A 23,092-nucleotide genomic window follows, 5' to 3' on the forward strand; every position below is an offset into this window, starting at 1 on the left:
GTTTTTGTATTTAAAAGCTCACCCTGAGAAAGGCTTGGTGCTACACTGGGATCCTGAACACCCAATGTGATCACTGCCCAGCTAATAGACTTTTTATTGGCTTAAACCCATATCTGAGCAGTTGTCTCTGGTGAATACCCCACAACAATGAGTATGTGTTTTGTATACATGTGTATCATGTGTGTGCCTGGTGCACAATGATATCAGAAGAGGGTATCAAATGCCCTGGAACTGGAGTTATCTGTGGTTGTGAGCCACTATGTGGGTGCTGGGAACCAAACCCAGGACCTCTGCAAGAGCAGCAAGTGCCTTTAACCCCTGAGCTATCTCTTCAGCCCCATATTACTGCTTTTGTTGTTATTATTGTTGTTGTATTTTCAATATTTGAGGCAAGGTTTCTCTATGTTTCCCTTAGAACTCACTATGTAGAGCAGGCTAGTCTCCAGCACACAGAGACAGGCCTACCTCTGCCCCCTGAGTGCAGGAACCAAAGGCATGAACCACTAGGTCCAGTTATTTTTTATTATTATTATTATTATTATTATTATTATTATTATTATTATTATTATTATTTTATTTTGGAGACAAGGCCTCACTGTTGCCCAGGCTAACTTGGAACTCATGACAGTTCTCCTTCCTTGGCTTCCCAAATGCTAGGATTACAGACGTGTCCCACTCTCGAGTGGAAGAGATAAATAACCCTTCTGTATGATTCGTGTACAAAGATAACAAGTAATGTGACATGTTCTTACATGTTAGGCACAGATAGAGGAGTGTGTGAAGACTGTTAGGGGCAGGGGGATCTGGGGCAGAGGAGCAGAGTGGCCAGGCAGGAAGCAGGAGGGAGGCATTTAAGTGAACCCCAGAGGACGCAGCAGGCCGGCCCTTGGCGATGCTCTCATTAGCCTGTCACTGGAGGTGGGCGGGGTGACATGGCGCGGCCAGGACTCTGCAGCCATTAAACCAATCCTGATTGCGCTGGCCTCGCTTGCACGCTCGTGACCTGAGGAGGGTGGAGCGCTTCTTTTGGGACCTAAGCAAAGGTGAGAAAGCCCAGGTGCCTCTGCGGGTCCCCGCGAGCTGTCTGGGAGCTGGAGAACGGCTGCGCGGGCATAAACAAGTCAGGCGAGTAGCTGCCACCCACCTGGCACCCGCCGGGGCAGAGAAAAGCAGCCAGAGACGCGCGAATGCCTAGCCAGAACAAGTGCCAGGCCTCTGGCGAGGGTTTGTCCGTTCAAGGGCAAGTGCAGAGCAAAGCAGAGGTGGGCGAGAAAGTTGGAAGAGTTTGGGAGTTGTTCCTAGAGGGCCCTGCGAGAAGCTCCTGAGGGCTTGGGGACCTTGCTTCTTGTTAGAGACGTAATAAGCTCTGCTCCCTCTGTGCCTTAGGCATCCACACCGCTGCTGAGCTGAAGCTGAGCCCCACACATCACTGAAGAAGATGCCAACGCCCATAGTAAGTATGGGGGTGGAGGTGGGGGGTGGACGGGGGCGAGGGGGGCAGGGATGAAGTAGTGTTTTTATGATGACTCTTGTCTTCTCGGGGTCTGATTTGCTGTTTTGAAGAGGATCTTTGTAGTGAAAGCCACACTTTTCTCTGCTGCTGGGATCAGGTATCAGCTGTGGGTCAGATGCCACTTGTTGAGTGATGGCAGCAGTTGCTGAAGTGGGCAGGTTGGAAAGCCACCCAGCTAGAAACAGGCTCAATAGAAGGCAGAAGAGGTAAGCACGTTGGAGGTTTGGTCTTTCTATCAAACCAGGAACCGTGGACAGTTTCCTGGGCTGGAAAGTCCGGAGGCTGAATCCGCTTGGCAGTGGGCTTTTCTCTTCTCAGCTGACTCATTTCATGACCATCCCTGCCGCCAGCAGATTCCAGCTCTTGTTTCTCCTTCGTTCCTTTTTTTCCTCCATCCCCCTTCCCCTTTCTTTCTGATTTTTTGTTTATTTATTTTTTTGTTTGTTGTTTATTTGTTGAGACAAGGCCTTAGGTAACTCAGGCTGGTGTCAAACTTGTTAGTGAGGACAAGCTTGGATTTTTGATTCTCCTGCCTCCGCTTCTTAAGTGCTGGAATTGTAGGTGTGTACCCCATACTCGGTTTTTTGAAACTCTCCTGCATGCCAGGCAAGCTCTCTACCAACTGAGACACATCCCGGCCCCAGCATCTTTCTTGAGATCTTTACTGGGCAAATGTCTTCTTCACTTTAACAAGGGCTTTACTGACTTGGTTCAGAATGTAGGTTTTTGAAGACAACCCAGTTTGGGATTGTGTTCTAGTTCAGTACCTGTTGTGGATTTTAATCAAGCTTGAATTCATTCTGTTCCCCTGCGTGAAATATCATTTAAAAGTTATTAGTTCTGCCGGGCGGTGGTGGCGCATGCCTTTAATCCCAGCACTCGGGAGGCAGAGGCAGGTGGATCTCTGTGAGTTCGAGACCAGCCTGGTCTACGAGAGCTAGTTCCAGGACAGGCTCCAAAACCACAGAGAAACCCCGTCTCGAAAAACCAAAAAAAAAAAAAAAAAAAAAAAAAAGAAAAGTTAGTAGTTCCCAGAACAGTCACACGAGACTGGTTCCAAGCTGCGCTTTCAGGTGTTAAGACCCAAGCACCATAAACTACCGCTGAGACATTAGGAACGCACGTGTGCTTCTGTTGTGTGGGTTTGAGTTAACTTACGCACATGCAGAAACTGTTTTTAAATTTATGTGTTTTGGGGGCATGCATGGGCCTTGGCTAATGTGTGGAGGTCAGAGAACAGCTTGCAGGAATTAGTTCTCTTGTTCACTATTGGGGTCCCGGGATGTGGACTTGGGTCATCAGGCCTGGCAGCAGTCTCCTTTCCTTGATGAGCCATCTCACCGTCCCTGCATTTTTATTTAATTAAGAGAATGAGGAATAAATATTTACCAACGGGAGGTTTGCACAGACATTATTAAATCTTCCTGATGGTCCTTCTCCTCTCAGGCTGAGCAGGGAAACTCATCATTCTTTTCCCTGCACTCAGCTCAATATTTGTAGTTATCCCATCAGCAGGGCTGTGAAGCCGGGCATGGCGGCTCACACCCACAATCCCACCACTTGGGAGCTTGATGCAAGAGGATGCAGAGTTGGAGGCTAGCCTGGGCTATGTAGGGAGACCTGACTCAAACAAAATAAGACAGGTCTCAGTGGTTAAGTGCACTGGATGCTTTTCCAGAGGATGTGGATTCAATTCCCAGCACACACACACAGTAGCCAACAGCTGTCTGTAACCCCAGTACCATGTGGTCTGACACCCTTTGCTGGCATCCAAGAGCACTTGTACACATATGATGCATAGACATACGTGCAGTCAAAGCACGCATTTACATAAGATAAAAATAAAGGAAATAAGTTTAAAAAACAAAACCCAAACACGCACTAAAAATGCAGACTATGGCTAGAGACCTGTGCAGCTACCTCGGCAGGGCTTGGGGGAAGGGGGCGGCATGAAGGTTCAGCCCTAAACTTTCTAGCCAGGTAAGAAGTTTGGATGAAAGATGCTTTCATCTTCTACCACTGTTTTGCTGAACTTTGGGTGTGTTTCCAGGAAGTACTCAAACTCAAACTGAAACCGAAGTCCTGTGATGTGAATGCACCTTCCAGTGCTGAGCCCAGAGCCCTGATCGGCCTGCTTCCTTTCTTATCTTGTTTTGCTTTTTTTGAGACAGAGTATCTATGTAGTTCTGGCTGTCCCAGAATCCACTGTGTAGACCAGGATGATCTCAGAACTGAAAGAGATCCACAGGTCTCTGCCTCCCAGGCACTGGGAGTAAAGGCAAGGGCCACTAAGCTAGGCCTGACCCTTTTCTGATCTGAACTTGACATCTGGAGAATCTGTGGAGTTAGGGTTTGGGTGCAAAGAAAGGGGAGGGAAGAGGATGCTTCTCAAGTGACGTGGGGGCTTCTGTTCCTACAGGGTTGCATCCTGCAGGGTTCACCCCCAGAGTTGGGAGGGACTGGAGGAATAGACAGTGTCCCCTCCCCAGGCCATCAGCCTCTGATGAGGCCCTGTAAGTGCCAGGCTGGATGCTGGTGGAGTGGATCCAGTTCTCACCCCTCAGCATGCTGGGCCGGTCTAGATAATAGGATACACATGGAAGCAGGTCACACATTCCCCTAGCTCAGCCGTTCATTACAGTCATTCTGTCTAAGAGAGCTAACGAACTGGGCATGGTCACACACACACACACACACACACACACACACACACACACACACACGTGCACGCACTTGTAATTCTACCACTGGGGAGGTGGTATGTAGAGTTGGAGGCCAGGCTGGTCAATACAAGACCCCCCCCATCTCAAAAATAAATAAAATCCACTACCACCAGTACTATCATCAACAACAAAACAAAACAAACTACCACCAACAATGAGAAATCAAATCCAAAACCTGAACAGAAAAAAAAAAAAAAGACTGGGCTGGGATCGTGGAGGAGGGAACAGCTTCCTCTGCAGGATGTGAGGGAGGAGGCCCTGAGGTTTCCTCTGCTACCCACTTACCTATTACTTGACCTTGAAGCTGGTTTCAGTTTAGAGGAGCGCTCCCACACTAAAGTAAAGCCGGGCTCTACAATAAGAGAGACTGATAGGCCTTCCCCGCGGCCCCCGCCCTCAGTTCTTTTATTTTTCATATCCTATTTTATCAATAGATACTTGAATCCAGGTAGATCTGTGGTAGAATCCTGCTATGGCTTCTCGTCAGTCTCTGATGCCTTGGGTAAGTTCATTCCCAGCTTGGAAACTTTTTTTCTCATCTATAAAATGTGGCCATTAGCAGGATTCCTGGTAACCTGTGAAGGCCCCAGTAGGGTTTGGTGGGGGTGTATGAGTTGGGGGTGGGGCAGTTTGGAAGGCACAAAGGGGCCAGGTTTACCCTAGAGGAGAATAGGCCTGGGGTTTGGTGCTGGAGAGCCTGGGTGGGCCGGATGCTTGGGGCATTTGGGCTTCTGAGATGGGACACCTACTGGAGTTGCCACTGGCACTCTTTGACTAACTAGGAGGCTTGTGTCAGGCCAGGTCTGTCTTATCTACCTTTTTTCTGAACCCCGGGCTAGGAAGCCAGGGCTGCCAGGCTCTTCCTACTTCTTCTGCACACCCTCCCCTCCCCCACCTAGCCTGTAGCACAGGCTCTCTAGCATTTTCCTTGTAGGTTTAAGTGGTTTTACAGCGTTCAGCCACTATCACAGTTATTTCTTACACAAGCAGTACTGGGTAGCTATTAACAGTCCTGGTTAACCAGAGAGTTCCCAGAGATTAAGTCCAGAAGTTTGAACGGTTCTAAGGGTGCCCGGTGTTTTTCTGGAGTTCCAGTCATCCCAGATCAGCCCCTAGCTCTCACAGATTTTCTTTGGAAACTCCCCCAACTTCTCACGAAAAGTCCATTCTTGGCAAGACTCAGGCTTTGTTTGTTTGTGTTCCTCAAGCTCCCAGACCTTTAACTCGGCATCAAAAGTGAAAGACATGGTCAGGTATTTTCACATTCACTGGGGCACGTGGTTTCCGGGAACAGGGAGAATTCTCTCAGGCTGGCGTTCACAAGAGCCACGGTGTCCTCGCTGTATCTGGATGAAAACAGACTAACAGCCCCCACCCATTACAGCAGCAGAAGCTGCTGATTCCAGAACACTCCCTCTGTGCTGAGTCGTGATCATAAAACAGCGTGCATATGCTGCGTGCATCGGGAGGCAAGAGGCCAGTCTTGGGTGCTGTCCCTCTTTCATTTTTAGTTTATTTTTTTATTTTAAGTATATGGGTGTTCTGACTGCTTATATGTCTGCATGCTGTGTGCATGCAGTGCCCACAAAAGTCAGAGGAGAGCCCCTGATTCCCTGGGACTTGAGTTACGATGGTTGTGAGTTGCCATGTGGGTTCTGGGAATCAAACCCATGTCTTCTGAAAGAGCAACCAGTGCTCTTAATACTGAGGCATCTCTCTAGCCTCTACCTTTTTTGGGGGGAGGGGCAGATTTCTTGCTTGCCTGGAAATCCCAAGTAGGCTTTCCTGGCTGGCTATATGTTATAATTGCTTGCGTGGAGATCAGAGAATTGCATTTAGGAATTAGTTCTCACTTTTGCCTTTTTGAGGCAGGGTCTCTCTTGGTTCTGCCACTATGCAGTGTAGCTGGGCCATGAGCTTCGGGCATGTTCTCCCTCTCTGCCCCCTCCTTGCTGCAGGAGTGCTGGGCTTCACTGTACGCCACCCTTTCTGGCTTTTTGGTTTCGAGGGACGGCACCCAGGTGAACTTGGGTCATTTGTACAGCAGCTAGTGCTTTTACTCATTCCAACGTGGCTTTCTGTTTCAGCAAGGTCTCTCTGTAGCTTTGGTTGGCCTGGAACTTACCCTGTAGACTAGACTTGAACTCAGAGGAGTGGCTCAAAGGTGTGTGCTGCCACCAAACCTGACACCTGGCCCCTGGCTTTTTTTTTTTAATTAAACTGGGTGTTTGGGATCAAGCCAAACTTTGTATTTGTGTGGCAAATGCTTTTTCTATTGAGCATTTCTATTTCTATTTCTATTTCCTCCTCCACCCAGTGTTTTATAGTTATTGGCTTATTTAATCTGAATCAGATGCCATGTATAACTGTCCTCAGTTTTTGGCCGAGGAGATTAAGGCCCAGGGAGAGTTTGGGTAAACTTGTCCAGTGCTCTACAGTAAGCAGTTGAGCCATGGTTTGAAGCACAAAGTCCTAAGCATAATCACTGTGCCTTTCCTGAAAATTAAATTTAGCTTGAGTTAAACAGAGCCATCAGTAGTCAGGCATAGTGAGCCTCACCCGTAATCTGGTACCCGGGAAGCTAAGGTTCTTAAATGCTGTGCACATTTAAATGGTCGTTGGTTGGTTGAGTGGGGAAAAAAAATAAATGGAAGTGTGAGTAAATAACACAAAAGGATAAATGAATTGTTGGTGAAAACAATCCCTCCTGACAGTTTAAACCCAGTTGTTAGATATCCAGGAGGGGTTCCAGCTTTTCAGTTTCTAAACAGTTCAAAGCAAGCAGTTTACTTCACATTGGCCCAGAAACGATGGTTTTTGTCCTTGGAACAGTATTGCTGATGTAGCCTTTTATTACACTGGGCACACTATAAGTAAATATTTTAAATCTCACATTTATTTTATCCCGCATCTCCCATCTCTCTCTGAGCCTGTGTGCTATGGCACACGTGTGGAAACCAGACAACCTATGGGAGCTGGTTCTTTCCTTTCATAATGGGTTGTGGAGACCGAACTCAGGCCACCAGATTTGCATGGCAAGTGTTGTTGACTCATCTTTCCAGATTATAGCCCACTGATTTTTGTCAAGTTTCAAGGTGGTATAATCGTACCACCAGGAAGGTGAGGCAGGAGGATTACTATGAGTTTGAGGCTAGCCTGAGTTATATAGTAAATCTGAGATCATCCTGAACTACAAAGTGAGATCCTGTCTCAACAAAGAAAACAAAACAAAAAGATAGGGACTGGAGAGACTGTTGAGATGCTAAGAGCACTTGCTGTTCTTGCAGAAGACTCAGGTTCCAGCACCCATATAGAAGCTCACTACTGCCTATAATTCCAGTTGAAGGGAATCCAATGCCCTCTTCTGGCATCTGAAATGTATATGGTACATAGGCAAAACATGCATACCTATAAAATATAAAAGATAAAAATAAAGAAAAGCATTTAACTCTCCTATACACCAAAACCAAAACCAAAACGTAGGTACATATTTATTTAAACTTTTTTGTTTGTTTGTTTGTTTTTTTCAAGACAGGGTTTCTCTGTGTAGCCCTGGCTGCCTGGAATTTGCTCTGTAGACCAGGCTGGCCTGGAACTCACAGAGATCCACCTGCCTGCCTCTGCTTCCCAAGTGCTGGGATTAAAGGCATACAGCATCACTACCCAACTATTAAAACAATTTTAAAAGCTAGAAAATCAATAAAAATTAATACTCCTAATTAAGACAATTTCATGAGGGTTTGGTAACAGATGGTGTCTCCATTTTCCAGTTTAAAAACTGAATATTCAACATGTGAGCATTTCTTCTCACTTAAATTTTCTTTTTTAAATACTGGGATTGGAGATATGGCATAGTCAGCAAAGCTCTTGCTGTGTGTGCTGGACGCCTAAATTCAGATTCTCAGCATCCATATAAAAAGCGGGGCCCGTGGTACATGTTTGTAGTCCCAGCACTAGGGGTGGGGTAGGGTGGGGAGAGAAGAACCTTAGGAGCTCAAGGGCCTGCCAGCCTAGCTATACCAGTGAGTTTCAGGGTCAGTGAGAGGCCTTGTCTCAAAATAAGGTGGAAATTGGCTGAGGATGACTCCTGATGTTGGCATCTGGCCTCTGTATACACACACACACACACACATACATATAGATACACACAGCACACACAATACACCACACATACACACATGAACACACAGGCACATGAACACTCACAGACACAGACATGCAACACACATGTGTTTTCTCACACTCAACTCTTTAAAAATTTTATTTTTAAAATAATTCATAGTAAAAATATTCAAAGAATCAAATAATAAAATATGAGTCCCCAAATGTCTATCAGTCATTGTAGGGAGTAACCAATAGTTTGGCATATTTTCCCCAGAGCATGCATAATATATAATGCATTTTAATTCCAAGTATATAAAAATGTACACTTAAGCAGAAACAGAATAGTAGTCCTTTTAGGGGGAGGTGGTGATTCTGGCAATCAAACCCAGGACCTTGGCATGCTAAGCAAGTGCCCTTCCCCTGAGTGGCTTCCTCAACCCTGTCATATCTTCCAACTTATTTTTTGATGAGAGGGGCATTTTTGAGATTGGGTCTCATGAAGCCCAAGCTGGCCTCCAAATTTACTGAGGCTGATCTTGAACTTCTGTTCCTCTGGCCTTCCCTCCCAGATGCAGGGGTTACAGGCAGGCACCACTGCACGGGGTTTTATGGGGTGCTGAGGAATGAACCCATGGCTTTGTACATGCCAGACTGGTGCCCTACCAGCGAAGCCACATCCCCAGCCTTCAACTTGCCTTTTAAAAAAAAATGTAGCTCTGGCTGTCCTAGAACTCAGTACATAGATCAGATTTGCCTCAAACTCACAGAGATCCACCTGCCTCTGCCTCCCAAATACTGGGATTAAAGGCGTGCACCATCGTGTCTGGCTTTGGCTTGCTTTTTTGAAAGAAATTTTTATTATTGTTTCTATACCTGTCCATATAAATCCATATTGTTCTCTTCAGTGATCTGATGTACATATATATAGGATATGTTTAATTTGGTCCTTATACAGTAGTTGGGGTTGTTTTTCAAAATGAATTTCAGAGGCCAGAATTCCTCAATTCGCTGGCTAAGGGAAACGGCTGCTCTGCAGCCCTCTTTTGTGGGAAATAAAAGTGCTTTGTTCTGAAATCCTGTGGGTGCATAGTCTCAGCTTTGTCACTGTCCCTGCCTGTGCTGCGTAGGGTGCTGTGAGGGCTAGGGGTTTCCTGAGCCCCATTCTGGAAAAGGCAGCCTTGTTCCTGCATCTGAGAGGACTTTCTGATAATCCAAACCATGTTCCCTATGCAGAATACAACAGCATTCAGTTGGGCTCCTGGGATCCCTGTGGGCCCTTTTATAGCAGAGATTTGCTAGTTCCACTGAGTGAAAATAAAAACCACAGTCCATCTGGTGGTCCAGTTATAGTTTTAAATTTCCCATGTAGTTCTCTGTTCTTCCATTGTCCTTTTATCAAGGGGTCTCAGGGGTTTCAGTAATACAGAAAGTGATGCTCCCGGGTCTACCAGAAATTTACAGGTTGGTCTCCAATTGAGAAAGTTATCATGGGTTTCTGGGGGCCTAAATTGAAAGTCCCCACCCCCAGTTCTTCCAGAGTCAGGACTGTTTATCTGTGGCTGAGAAGGCCGACCCGTTTCCCCCAGGGTCATTCATTTTTCCAGTGTCCCAATTCCTGGCAGGACTTTCGTAAGGGCGTTTTCTTTTTCTTGTAGGTGGCTTATTCAGGGCTGGAAGTGCCAGGAGCCTGTAGTGCTGCCACAGTGGCACGATTCATTTTCACTAGAGAATCTTCCTTGATGTCTCTATTGGGGGCTATTTCTAATAATTCTGACCAATTCTTTCCTACAAACCCATCAATCTTTTGGGTTTTTTTCTCTTACAAAGGCCAGGTTAATCGCCTTGAGGTTTTTATACATAGTGGGCATGCTTCCAGATGCTTCTTCCGAGCCCTGTTTTACATCGGCTTCTGTAGACAGACTAGTAGATTTGTGAGCTGCCAACCTCAGGCCCTCCAGAGGAATCTGGTGGTACTCAGGGTGACCTCCTGTCTCCTTCTGTCCCATAATCCCAGTCTGGTCTCCTGAACAGAACTTTGTCAATAGCTGCTGTTCTCAGATCATTATCAAGACTGCTTAATTGGTCAGCTCCTTAGCTGCTTCTGCTAGGCAGGATTTGCGAAGAGAGTGCTGAGAATTTGTTGGCAGCCATTCATCCTTGGTGAGGAAATGGTTTAAAAAAAAAAAAAAAAAACCAACACAGAATTAATCAGGGAAACCAGAGAATTAGGGTCTTTGCTGATAGGAGGATTCTGGTTTCCAGTTGTAAGGATCCGTTGTAGCAAATGGAACATATAGGTATCATCCTTCAGGTGCCTGGCAGAGAGGAAGGACAGGGACTGGAGTCCTTCTGTTTCACACACAGAAATGGAAACTGAAGTCACCCGTTGGCCAGGGCGAGGAAGCTGAATCTGGAGTTGCTTCTGCTTGGGGATAGGAGTGGAAACGAGCTGTAGGCTGGTCAGGGCCAGGAAACTGAATCTGGCTATCCATTGGGACCTCCCGGACAGATATGGGAGGGGAAAGGACCAAAGGTAGCTCCACGGGGCAGCTGGAACAGAGGGAGTAGATGAGTAGGGTGAGTGCTGGAGAGGCTGAGGTGAGGGAGAAGCAGGAGGAGGTAATAGGCTCAGGAGAGGTGGGGGCAGTGGAGATAAAGGGGAGGCATGGGGCAAGGACAGGGTCCTCCTGAGAGGCCTGTAGGACAGGATTTTTGGAGGGCTTTTGGTCCGCAGACAAGGGTTTCTAGAGAGTCTTCTTTGCTATGACTAGGGCTTGGCCACACTGCCCGTTCGGAACATACAAACCTTCGTCCATAGGGGCAGATTGGATGTTGCCTCTGCCCAGGGTAGACTACACCTAATCTGGTCTGGGTGGCCAGGAACACTGCCCAGGCTACCTGGGAGCTGAAGGTGCTTCTGGGGGCCATCCAACACTGAAAGTGAGCAACTGCAGCTCACAGAAGGATCAGAGGCAGTCCTTGGTGATAGGATGATCATAATCCTGCTTAGTTATAGGAGGCTAAATTTTGTCAAAGTTCCTCAAAACTTTTTTTTTTTTTTGTCTTTTTGAGACAGAGCTTCTAACGGTGTAGTCCTAGCAATTGTAGACCAGGCTAGCCTTGAACTCACAGAGATCTGTCTGCCTCTGCCACCCAGGTGCTGGAATTAAAGGCATTTACAACCACTGCCCAGCCAGAACATCTATCTTATCAGGCTAGAGTGTGTCTGAGGTGTGAGTCAAACTTCACAGGGTGGGGAGTATACTAAATTCCAGAAACAGGTTAAAAACATGGTTAACTTGAATTTTGCAGCAAACAGAAATGAACTTATTTTGGCCTTATAACAAAATAGTTCTTAACTTTAAGATGGAATCAAGCTGGTCCATCAGATTGGCTTTTTTTCTTCTGTACAAGGTTAGAAAACAAACACTTTAGGTTATTTTTAAGAGATTTATTTTATTTTTAAGTGTGTCTCTGTGTGCATATATGTGTTTGTGTATGTGTGTCTGTGTGTCTTTGTGGCACGAGTGCAGATGCCTGACGAGGCCAGGGTTACAGGTTGAGCTATCTTCCAGTCCGCAACACTCTAGGATTAGGCTACCCTTTCTCTGTTGCAGACAAAGTGTACAAAGCCTTGTGAAGTCGCAGGTTAGGGCCTGTGGAGCCCAGAAGAAGGTCAGGTCCTGGAGCTGGAGTTACAGGCACCTGGGAGCTGCCTGATGCGGGTGCTGCTCGCTGGAACTGGGTTATCGGCAGGAGCAGTGGCTGCTCTAACCACCCAGTCACTCTAGCTCTTCTTTATTGCTTCCTCTCTGGCTTCAGTTTGCTTTTGGAACAGGATCTCATTCTGTAGACCGGCTGACCTTGAACTCATGGAGGTCCTCCTGACTCTACCGTCCAAGTACTGCTATTAAAGGTGTATGGCACTACACTCAGCTAATTTTTACTTTTAAATTTAAAAATTAATGTGTAATTTAACCAGGAAATAATATGGGAAAGATAATAACTTCAGTTAAAACAGAATGAAGAGAGCCGGGTGGTGGTGGCACACGCCTTTAATCCCAGCACTCAGGAGGCAGAGGCAGGTGGATCTCTGTGAGTTCGAGACCAGCCTGGTCTACAAGAGCTAGTTCCAGGACAGGCTCCAAAGCTACAGAGAAACCCTGTCTCGAAAAACAAAAAAAAAAAAAAAAAAAAAAAAAGACACACACACACACACAAAAAAAAACCCCAGAATGAAGAGGGCCGGCTGCAGTGATGCGCACCAGAAATTCTATCACTTGGGAGGTGGGTGTAGGAAACCAGTACAGGGTTGTCCTCAGCTACATAGCAAGTTCAAGCAAGCCTGGGCTAAGTGAGACCCTGCCTCAAACCCCAAATTTATTATATAATTCACCTTTTAAAATGTGTAGTTCCCTTTTGATAAGCACAAGTGAACCACTGCCCTAATGGAAGGCAGAGCAGATGCACTCACAGCCTTAAGTCAAGGAAGAGATGCAGAACTGGTCGAAACGGGGAGGATAAGGACTGCTGGTGCTCAGTCCTAATGGGATAGCTATGTCTCTCACAGAACCAGGGAATACCGAGGCAGAAGGGCTGGAAAGACAGAAAAAGCCAGAGGATGGGGAAGAGTGTTTTGGGGCACTGTCTTCTGAATAGGACTTGGCCACTGCATCATGCATGTCTTGATCATACAGTAGCTGTGAACCCTTGTATGGCACCTGCACAAAATGGAGACATGAAAATAGGAAATAACAGGGCTGCAGAGATGGCTCAGCCCTTAAGAGCACTGGCTGTTCTTCCAGAGGACCCAGGTTCAATTCCCAGCACTCACATGGCAGCTCACAATCTGATACTTCCCTCTGGTCTACAAGCACACATGCAGACAAAGTACCTTCATACATAAAAAATAAATCTAAGGCCGGGTGGTGGTGGCGCACGCCTTTAATCCCAGCACTTGGGAGGCAGAGGCAGGCGGATCTCTGGGAGTTCGAGGCCAGCTTGGTCTAGAAGAGCTAGTTCCAGGACAGGCACCAAAGCTACAGAGAAACCCTGTCTTGAAAAACCACACACACAAAAAAAATTAATTGCATACATGTATACAATGTATCTTGATCATAATCCACCTCCAGTTTCATCTGGCCATTCCATCATAACCCCTTCTCACCTTCATACCTTCATGTTCCTTCTCTCTGCCTCTTCTGTCTCTCCTCTCTGGTTTCTGTAACCTGCTGAATCCAACTGCTGGAATACTGACTGGTCTGGTCTCTTGCTCTTGTGTAAGTCTTATACAGGTGACCATAGCTGTAGTGATCCTGGGTGCTACAGCCATGTCACGTCCAGAAGACATCAGCACTCTTCTCCATCCTCTGGTTCTTCTGCCACATTCCCTGAACCTTGGGTGGGTGGGTCAGTGGTGACGTAGATGTCCCATCAGAGCTGAGCACTCAATAGCTGCTTATTCTCAGCACTTTGCCAAGTTATGAGTCTCTGCATTGACTTTTGCCTGCAGCAGAAGGAGCCTCTATGTGTATAAACACAAGTATTTGGAAGGAAGTTTGACGGTGTGTCTGTCCATTTATCAAAACAACGGTAGTAGGTCCCCTACTAGAGCCTGTGACCTGAGCAATGTACTTTTGATCAGATTTACAGTATCATGCATATTATAGGTTTCTTTCTTAGATTTATTTTGATGTGTATTCGTGTTTTACATGGATGTATGTGTTGTAAGGAGAAGCCTGCTTGTTCATCCCAGCCGCCCGTCTAGCTTAGCCCCGAAATAATCACACAGATTGTATTCATTAAAATACTGCTTGGCCTATTAGCTCTAGTTTCTTATTGGCTAATTCTTATATATTAATTTAACCCATTTCTAGTAATCTGTGTATCGCCATGTGGCAATGGCTTACCAGGTAAAATTCTAACCAGCTTCCATCTCAGGTGGAGGATCCATGGCTTCTCTCCTTCACTCTGCTTTCTTCCTCCCAGCATTCAGTTCTGTTTTCCCCACCTACCTAAGTTCTGCCCTATCAAAAGGCCAAGGCAGTTTCTTTATTCATTAACCAATGAAAGCAACACACAAACAGAAGGACCTCCTACACCATGTATGCAGCGTAACACCTTCATGCAGTATCTGTGGAGGTCAGAAGAGGACATAGTATACCCTGGCAACTGGAGTTACAGATGGTTGTGAGCCACCATGTGGGTGCTGGGAACCTAACTCCGGGTCCTCTGTCAGAGCAGTAAGCACTCTTAACTGCCGAGACATCTCTCCAGCTCCCATTTTGCAGTTTTTAATCATGGCATATGTAGGTGGGTGTGGGGGATGGTATCTTTCCTGCAGGCCTGGATCATGGCCTTGTGAGGCAAACCAGCGTCATACTTGCAGGGCCTGCATCCACATGGGCCTGCCTACTGGGACTGATTGATGGGACCTAGGGGCTGCACCTCCTTAACTGAGCCTGCCCTGCTCTCAAGGTTTCACGTCATCACTAATAGTCCTGTTCTTGGTTTTGCAGCCAGAACCAAAGCCTGGAGACCTGATTGAGATTTTCCGTCCTATATACAGACATTGGGCCGTCTATGTCGGTGATGGATATGTGATCCACCTGGCTCCCCCAAGTAAGAACACTGGGGTCTTCATTGTGCTGGGCCTAGGGACTGGGAAAGGACGTGTGGAGCTGTGGGTAACAGGTTGTTCCTGGGTGCTCCTTGCTCCTTGATTAACCATTTGTTTCTAAGTTCATGTGAGGGCATCTGCCCCTAGATCCACCAATAGTCAATAATTTAGCAGGGAGGGTAGAGACCTGTGAGTCCTTCCCCAATCCATGGGTGACTGTTGATAGGCCCAGTCTTATTTCAGATCTGCTGTAGACAGCTATACATAACTGTTTTCTAGTTTTTATTTTTTAAAGACAGGGTCTCATGGATGGGTGAGTGTAGTGGTGTACTCCTTTAATACCAGCCCTCAGGAGGCACAGGCAGAGAGATCTCTGTTGGGGGATATTCAATCAGAGTTTGCATTTGCATTAAATAAAATTAATTTTGGGTCAGGAGGCTGAGTTAGCAACTAGTTGACAGAAAATGATCATAGAGCATCAGAGAGCATCTGGAAGAGATAGATGCATGGAAGGGGTAGGGAGGGATTTGGAGTGGCATAACTGTTTTGTTTGGTGGAGCAGAATGTTGCACACTCTTTGGGAGACACCCACAGGAGAGAAGGTAAGCTGGTTGCCCCTCAACCTTCTGAGCTAGCAGGTTTTCACCCCAGCCTTTAATCTCAAAACTTTTTAATAAATAGAATGATAGAGATTTAGTGAAAGCTACCGTTAGTGGCAGTGGCAAAGCTGGTGCCTACAGAAACAGAATTCCTGCCAGGCTGCAGTCTGAGCAACCAGGCCAGAGAAATGGGCCAGTAACTGTGGATTCACAATTGCTGGCTGAAATAGCAGTAGATTAAGGCACAGCTACTGTGCTGAAGTTAAAACAGCAGATCTCTGTGTGTGAGTTCAAGGCCTGTTCTACATAGAGTGTTCCAGGACAGGTAGAGCTACATGGATCCTGTTTCAAAACAACAACAAAAAAAAAAAAAAACACAAAAGACAGGGTCTCACTATGTCATCCTACATGGTCTAGAATTCCTTATGTTAATCTCTCCAAAGAGTAAAGATCATTACCCAAATTCTTTGATCAAATTAAGCAAATTTTGTTTTCTGTCAGATAGGGTCATCATCACCCTAAAGTTGGGTTTGAGAAAATAGCATTGAACACAGAAGACAGTGGGGTTTGTATAACCCCCAGAGCTGCAAGGCTACTGGTTTTTAAGGGTTGGGAGCTTTCAAGAGGGATTTGGTTATGAAAGAAGTTGACTGAACATTTTTAAAAAATTATTTTTATTTATTTATTTGGTTTTTCTAGACAGGGTTTCTCTGTAGCTTTGGAGCTTGTCCTGTGACTAGTTTTCTTTTTTAAATTGATTTTATTGAGCTCTCCATTTTTCTCTGCTACCCTCCCTGCCTCTCTCCTCCCTTTCAATCCTTTCCAATGGTCCTCATGCTCCCAATTTACTCAGGAGATCTTGTCTTCTATTACTTCCAATGTGGATTAGATCCATATATGTCTTAGAGTCCTCATTGTTATCTAGGTTCACTGGGGTTGAGATTTGTAGGCTGGTTTTCTTTGCTTTATGTTTAAAAACCACTTATGAGTGAGTACATATGATAATTCTCTTTCTGGGTCTGGGTTACCTCACTCAAAATGATGTTTTCTAGATCCACCCATTTCTGGCTGAACATTTTACTGTTATTTGGCAGAACCTTATCTTCTTAGGGTGGAGTCAGAATGTAGGGTGTAGATCATGTCAAATTCCAGAAAATGTGTCAATACATGGTCAAACCCAAGTTTTACAGAAAACAGGAATGAACTTATTTTGACCTTGTACTAAAATGACTTCTGACCTTAAAATTGAGTTAGGCTGGTTCATCATGTATGTAAACCAGGCTGCCCTTGAACTCATAAAGATCTGCCTGCCTGTCTCATAAGTTTTGGGGTCAAGGGAGTATCTCACCATGTCCAATTCAAGTGTTTTATGTATTGGAAGAGTTCAGCCTATTCTACGGCTGAACTTCATGGAAGAAAGATTACTTGGCCTCTGCTCTTTTCCTTTCTGCCATTGCTTGATGCTCTCCCAGTGTCACATTTAAAGACTGGTCCTGTCCTGGTTACTGATGTTCTGTTTCTTTACCCAGCTGGCCCCGTTTCTGACAGGGAACCAGTCTTGCGATGCTCCATGGGCTCCTGGATCTACTTCTTTGGGATATAGCTCCTTTCCAGCCATCATACCCAGTGCATGCTCATTCCCCAGGGTATAGGTCATTGGGTTAAGAGACCCAGGCTCTGTGCTATGTCAGCTGCCCGACTGCCTCAGCCTGGTCCTACAGAACCCAAGTTCCTCCTCTTCGAGTCACTCCATTATTGTCTCTTCTCACCTGTGGAGTTTGACTGCCACATCCTCTGGGTCTCTTTGGGGGAGCAGCTGGAGAGTTTTGGTCCCCTTTTTTCCTGGAAAGGTGGGAATCTAGAAGACTAATGGTATAGCAGTGACTGCGCATTTATTTCCTTGCCACTCAGGCCCGAATAACCACACAAAACTATATTAATTACAACACTGTTTGGCCTATTAGTTCAGGCTTCTTATTAACTAACTCTTACATCTTAAATTAACCCATTTCTATTAATTTGTGTATCACCATGAGGCTGTTGACTACTGATAAGGTTCTGGCAGTGTCTTTCTCCTTCGGCAGCTACATGGCATCTCTTTGACTCTGCCTACTCTCTCTATATATCTCTGTTCAGATTTCCTGCCTGGTTTTACTCTGCTAAGCTATTGACCAAAACAGATTCTTTATTAACCAATGGTAATATTCACAGTATGCAGAGGGGAATCCTACATCAACCAACCTCTCTTCCTGAGGCCATCAGCCTGGTGAGGTCAAGGAATTGTAGCCCAGATGGAATCAATAGGTTATATGCTCTTTTCCCAGGAAGATGAGGAGGTCTTAGCACATAGTTGTAGAATCAAGAACTGGTTACAATGCCGAGGACCAGCTTCTCTTGGCTAAAGAAACGCTCCAGTAGCCAAGGTGATGATGATGCATGTCCATCATCCCAGTAGCCAGGGGTGATGGTATATGCCCATCATCCCAGCATATAGATTGCAGAGGAAGGAAGTTGTTGAGAGTTTGACACCAGGTTGGACTACATAACATGGTAGTTTCCAGGTTAGACCAGCCTGGATTATAGAGTGAGCCATTATCTCATCCCTCAACTGACCACCACCCTTACTAGCCCTGTACCACTAAAGCATCACAGTAAATTGTGGCACTAAAGCCTCACCTGTGTCCGTCCTGCTCATTCTTTGTGGATGGTGCTTAAGCCTGGATGCCCATCTGTGGACTAGCACTGAATGACTCCTCTGTTCTTTGTGAATCCACAGGTGAAATTGCAGGAGCTGGGGCAGCCAGCATCATGTCTGCTTTGACTGACAAGGCCATAGTGAAGAAAGAACTGCTGTGTGATGTGGCCGGGAAGGACAAGTACCAGGTCAACAACAAACATGACGGTGAATATACCCCACTGCCTGCATATAAGATCGTTAAGCGTGCCGAGGAGATGGTGGGAAAGGAGGTGCTCTACAAGCTGACCAGTGAGAACTGTGAGCACTTTGTGAACGAACTCCGTTATGGAGTTTCCCGCAGTGACCAGGTACGTCCTTAGCCCCTGCACCTGACCTTAGGTACCACGTCATTTCCCCAGATGACAGTGACTGGATGTGAGTGTGGGTGGAGACAGAGTTATAAACAAGACAAAAATAGCCCAGGTGTGAGCTGTGCTGGAGAGGTGGCTCAGCGGTTAAGAGCACTGGCTACTCTTTCAGAGGTCCTGAGTTCAATTCCCAGCAACCACGTGTTGGCTCGCAATCATCTGTGATGAAATCTGGTGCCCTCTTCTGGTGTGCAGGGAGAACACTATGTACATAATAAATAAATTTTAAAGAAAAAAAATAGCCTAGGTGTTATGCTTCCTGTCCCCGAGTGTCATGCGCAGGGTGGGGAGTCAGGCAGGCGAGATGGCAGTGCAGATCAGCACATAGGGTAGTGACGACCAGTCCACCCCTGTGATGATGCTCTTCAAGCCTTGGAGGCAGCTCTGTTAGTCCCATTTTGTAGATGAGGAAATAGAAGCGCTTTAACTGCTTTTTTTTTTTTACCACCAGCTGCACCTGAAGGAGGGAAGTTTGTTTTGGCTGAGGTGAAGGGCGACCACCATCACAGAGGGGCAGGTGCGATGGTGGGAGGCCATTGGTGGGACTTGGGCAGGTCCGGAAGCAGAGGAAAGGGGATGCTGGAGCTCATCCTGCTTTCTTCAGGATTCCAGCGAATGCAAGGGTGCTCCTCACTCTCAGGGCAATCACCTCCATGTTAACAGTCTCTGGAAATGCCCTCACAGTCACAGCCAGAAGTGTGCCTCATTAGTGCCCTAGGTATTCCTTGTTTACTAAGAAATGGTGCCTTTAAAAGCGATCTCCTGTGTGTGAAAGGTTCACATGCAGCACTCCACACAAGAAGCAGCATTATAACATCTGTTTATGCGGCCATCTGTTAGAGGCCTCTGAGCTCCTTAGTCATTAAAGGGAATTTAGTTAGGCATGTTTATGGGGACAGAAATTGCAGGAACAGAGAGCTTTGCAGCAAAAATAAGGTTCAAACATTTGGCAGATAGCAATAAAAACACAGGCAATGCAAATAACAATAACTTTGGTCTGTGAAAGCATTCTTTTACCAAACAGAAACAGGACCTGCAGTGCTACGTTGGCTGTGACTCCTTAACCTTCAGGAAGTTTTGGATAAGTGTTAATCTTCTCAGATAAGGGAGGGATTTCTAACCAGCAGGAAGAACTCAGTCTACCTAAATAAAAGTTTAAATTATTCATATGTAACCTGTCTCAAACTATTATAACATGTTGCTTGCTAAGTGCATATATAAAAGTGTATGTATGTATGTATGTATGTATGTATGTATGTATGTATGTATGTGTGATTTGACTGTACCACCTTGTCATCACCAGGTCTAACTAGATACTGTATTTATATACTGATCAGTGTCTTTGTGTACAAAGTGTTACCATGAACAGCGGAGTCATTGTTGTGTGTCTTGACAAAGTATCTTTTGTCCAAATCAGTGATATCAGCATTATTTTGTTATTGTTCTCGTACTCTGAGCTTCAGAAAAGAATGAGGCTCATGGTGCTCCTCCTTCATCAACAGCAGACCATTTTACCCCTGCTGATATAGAACAGCAAGGAAAACACTAGATAGGAATGTTGTGTGTGTGTGTGTGTGTGTGTAGAGGCAAAAGGCCAACCTCCAGTGTCATTTCTTTCTTAGGCACTGTCCCTCTTTTTTTAAAAAATAAACAAACAAAGGAAAAGATAAGATTTCTCCCTGGCTTGGAATTTGTCACCTGGGCTGGGCTGACTGACCAGCAAGCCCCAGGGATCAGCTTGTCTCATCCCCCAGCACTGAGATTATAAATGCATGCCCCAACACCTGGCTTTTTACAGGGTTCTGGAGATCAAACTTAGGTCCTTAGCACGTTACCCACTGAACCATCTCCCCAGCTACATACTTAGCAAAGTATAACACCATGGTTCGAGGCTAGTCAGCAGGCTAGCCAGCAGTCAGACCTCTGATTGATAGTGCCATTCAGACTTCCATCCAAACTAGGGGTCAGCAATGAGGGAAGACAGGGGATACAGAAGATAGGCACCAGGTAAGAAGCCAATGAATGGGGGTGAGGCCAGGGGCTCATTAACGTTGAGTTCGTTGTGCACTGCTTGAGAGTCCTCTGTACCCAAATCTTCCGTTGTTTCTACTTGTCATGGTCAGATTCTCTGGAAAAGTTTTCCAGGGTTGGTTGGAGGATGATATTCTGAGAGCAGCAAGAGAGGGTCTGGGAGACTCAACATTGAACATGCTCATAGTCACTCAATGTCCTGTTTGTGGTGCGATACAACCTCGAATGTTCTACACTTGTAGGCCTTAAAGCTCAAAGCTCTTGTTTTACCTGGTCCAGAGAACAAACATTCAGGTCTCTGCTAGGGTGAGGGAGGAGATCCAGAGAACTGGCGGAAGTGTCCTCTCCTGTTCACTCCCAGAGGAACCCTGGCTTGTCTGTCTGACCCTCTCAGGAGTTTCTTTCTCCAAGTAGGGTTACTCCTCAGCTTCTCTGTCCTTGTTGAATTCTGCTTAAAACAAATGCCTCCAGGGCTAGGGATGGCTCTGCCACCAAGACTAGGCTCACAACTAGAAAGAAATGCCCCAAAATGGTGCTGGGGATTGAACTCAGTGTCTTTCCCTGGTAGGCTAGTGTTCTACCATGCATCCCTCTCCCCACACAAGCAAACACTTTCTTTTACTTCAGTTGGATTTGAGGAGAGTGGGAGTTGACAAACGTTCCGCTTTCCCCGCACCGCCCTCTTTTGCAATGCTTTCCTTTCCTGCTGGATGGCAGCACGGGTGAGTTCTGCTCACACCTGCACGGCACCACTGCCATTCCTAGCGGAATTTAAGAACAGAGAATCAGGTTCTATGGCTCACCCCTCTAACACATGGTGGGTGGAGGCAGGAGGACCAGGAGTTTCAGGTTATCCTTGGTGTGCTGGCTACTTTTTTCGACTTGACACAAGCTTAGAGTCATTTTGGAATGAGGGAACTTCAACTGAGAAGATGCCCCCACTAGATTGTCCTGTGTGCAAATTCGGGTGCATTTTCTTTATTGATAATTGATGGGGGAAGGCCTATTTCATTGTAGGTATTACCACCCCTGGGCTGGTGGTGCCAGGTGCTAAGAAAGGAGGCTAAGTAAGCCATGTGTGAGAAGCAAGCCCGTAAGCAGCTTTCCTCCATGGCCTCTGCATAAGTTCCTGCCCTGCCTGTGTTTCCCGACTCCCCTCAATGGTGGAGTGTTACCTGGAAGTGTAGGATAAAATAAACGCTTTTCTCTACAAGGTGCTGTTGGTCAGGGTGTTTTATCACAACAATAGAAACTCTAAGACACTTCACCATGTACTGAGCTCAAGTTTGAGGCCAGCCTGGGCTACACGAGACCTTTTCTTAAAATATAAAAGATGACAAAAAGGAGGACTGTGGAATAGGGGCCACTCTGCTTTGACTCTGGTCGCTGGGCAGATCATGTGTAGCATCATGTCTTTAACCCTGGTGCTTAGGAGGCCAAGGCAGGAGGATCTTGAGTTCAGTGTTCTACATAGAAAGACCCTGATTCCAAAAGAAAAAACTAGCAATCAGCAAAAGCAATAAAACCCCAACCCTTTAAAGGGAACACCTCCATACCCGGTAGGCCCAGACACTGGAAACAGGGCATGAAGGAGGTCTTTGTGTCATGGAGGTCAGATTTTTTTTTGGTTTCTCAATTGTAATTTCTTCCTGACTTTGCACTTGCCATCGGTTGGCCAGGATCTTCAGCCCCTGCTGTCCCCTCACTGCCCTTTCCATAGACGCCTTATAAAGACGTAAATAGTCCGGGGCTCAATTCAGGCTACCATTCTGGGTCTGGGTAAATTCCAGGCTAGCTGGTTCCCTCCCAGTCCTCTTCTCCCGTTGACCCTGGCAGTATCTGTTGGCTCTCGAGTTTGGCCACTGGAAGTGAAGGGAGCCTATGAGGTGCCGTGAGCTGAGCGACCCTGCTCCCACATTCTTGACACAGAGCCTGACTCACCTCTTTCTCTGTTGCAGGTCACAGATGCCATCAAAGTGGCAGGCATTACTGGAGTGTGCTTGGCAACCGTGGGCCTCATTGGAATCATGTGTTCCAGAAACAAGAAACAGAAGCAATGAGTTGAATGACTATCCAGCCTTACGGGCTCTTCTTTTGCTAGAGGGTTTGAAGTTTGATTCATAGATTCTACTGTTTTATAATTAGGCTTATTTTCACAGCATACAATAAAGCACAAGCAGGGGATTTTGCCGGAAGGATGCTGCAGTAGCTACCTGGTGTGACGTCTTTGGAGGGACGCTCTGGGTTCTGTTCTGGGCAACATTCTTTCCTGCCTGCTCCTTCTCTTTGCTGTCGCACCCTTTGCATTGCAGAAAACAGAGTCCGACATGATGATCTCGTCAGACAGATGTGGTACGCCAAAGGAAACAGCCTGGACAGACAGAACCTCAGATAACCA

The 23,092-nt window shown here is 46.2% G+C and overlaps 1 protein-coding gene across 5 annotated transcripts; it reads left to right on the plus strand.

Moving 5' to 3' along the window:
* Positions 1-893: 893 nt before the first annotated feature.
* On the plus strand, positions 894-22,889 carry LOC126498664 (phospholipase A and acyltransferase 3). Of its 5 annotated transcripts, none has more exons than XM_050137534.1 (6): positions 977-1,043; positions 1,387-1,453; positions 4,671-4,738; positions 14,859-14,961; positions 18,335-18,603; positions 22,653-22,889. In XM_050137534.1, the coding sequence occupies exons 3-6, from the start codon at positions 4,709-4,711 to the stop codon at positions 22,752-22,754; spliced, it is 504 nt and encodes a 167-aa protein (XP_049993491.1). In that variant the 5' UTR covers positions 977-1,043; positions 1,387-1,453; positions 4,671-4,708; the 3' UTR covers positions 22,755-22,889. The 5 variants fall into 5 exon arrangements, with proteins under 5 accessions (XP_049993493.1, XP_049993491.1, XP_049993494.1 ...); XM_050137535.1 differs by lacking the exon at positions 977-1,043 and adding an exon at positions 1,611-1,719; XM_050137536.1 differs by lacking the exon at positions 4,671-4,738 and having other exon boundaries at positions 894-1,043.
* Positions 22,890-23,092: the final 203 nt, after the last annotated feature.

This window comes from Alexandromys fortis, unplaced genomic scaffold (genome assembly GCF_014885135.2).
Source record: "Alexandromys fortis isolate MF-2015 unplaced genomic scaffold, M_Fortis_MF-2015_v1.1 scaffold_3, whole genome shotgun sequence".
Classification (NCBI taxonomy): domain Eukaryota; kingdom Metazoa; phylum Chordata; class Mammalia; order Rodentia; family Cricetidae; genus Alexandromys; species Alexandromys fortis.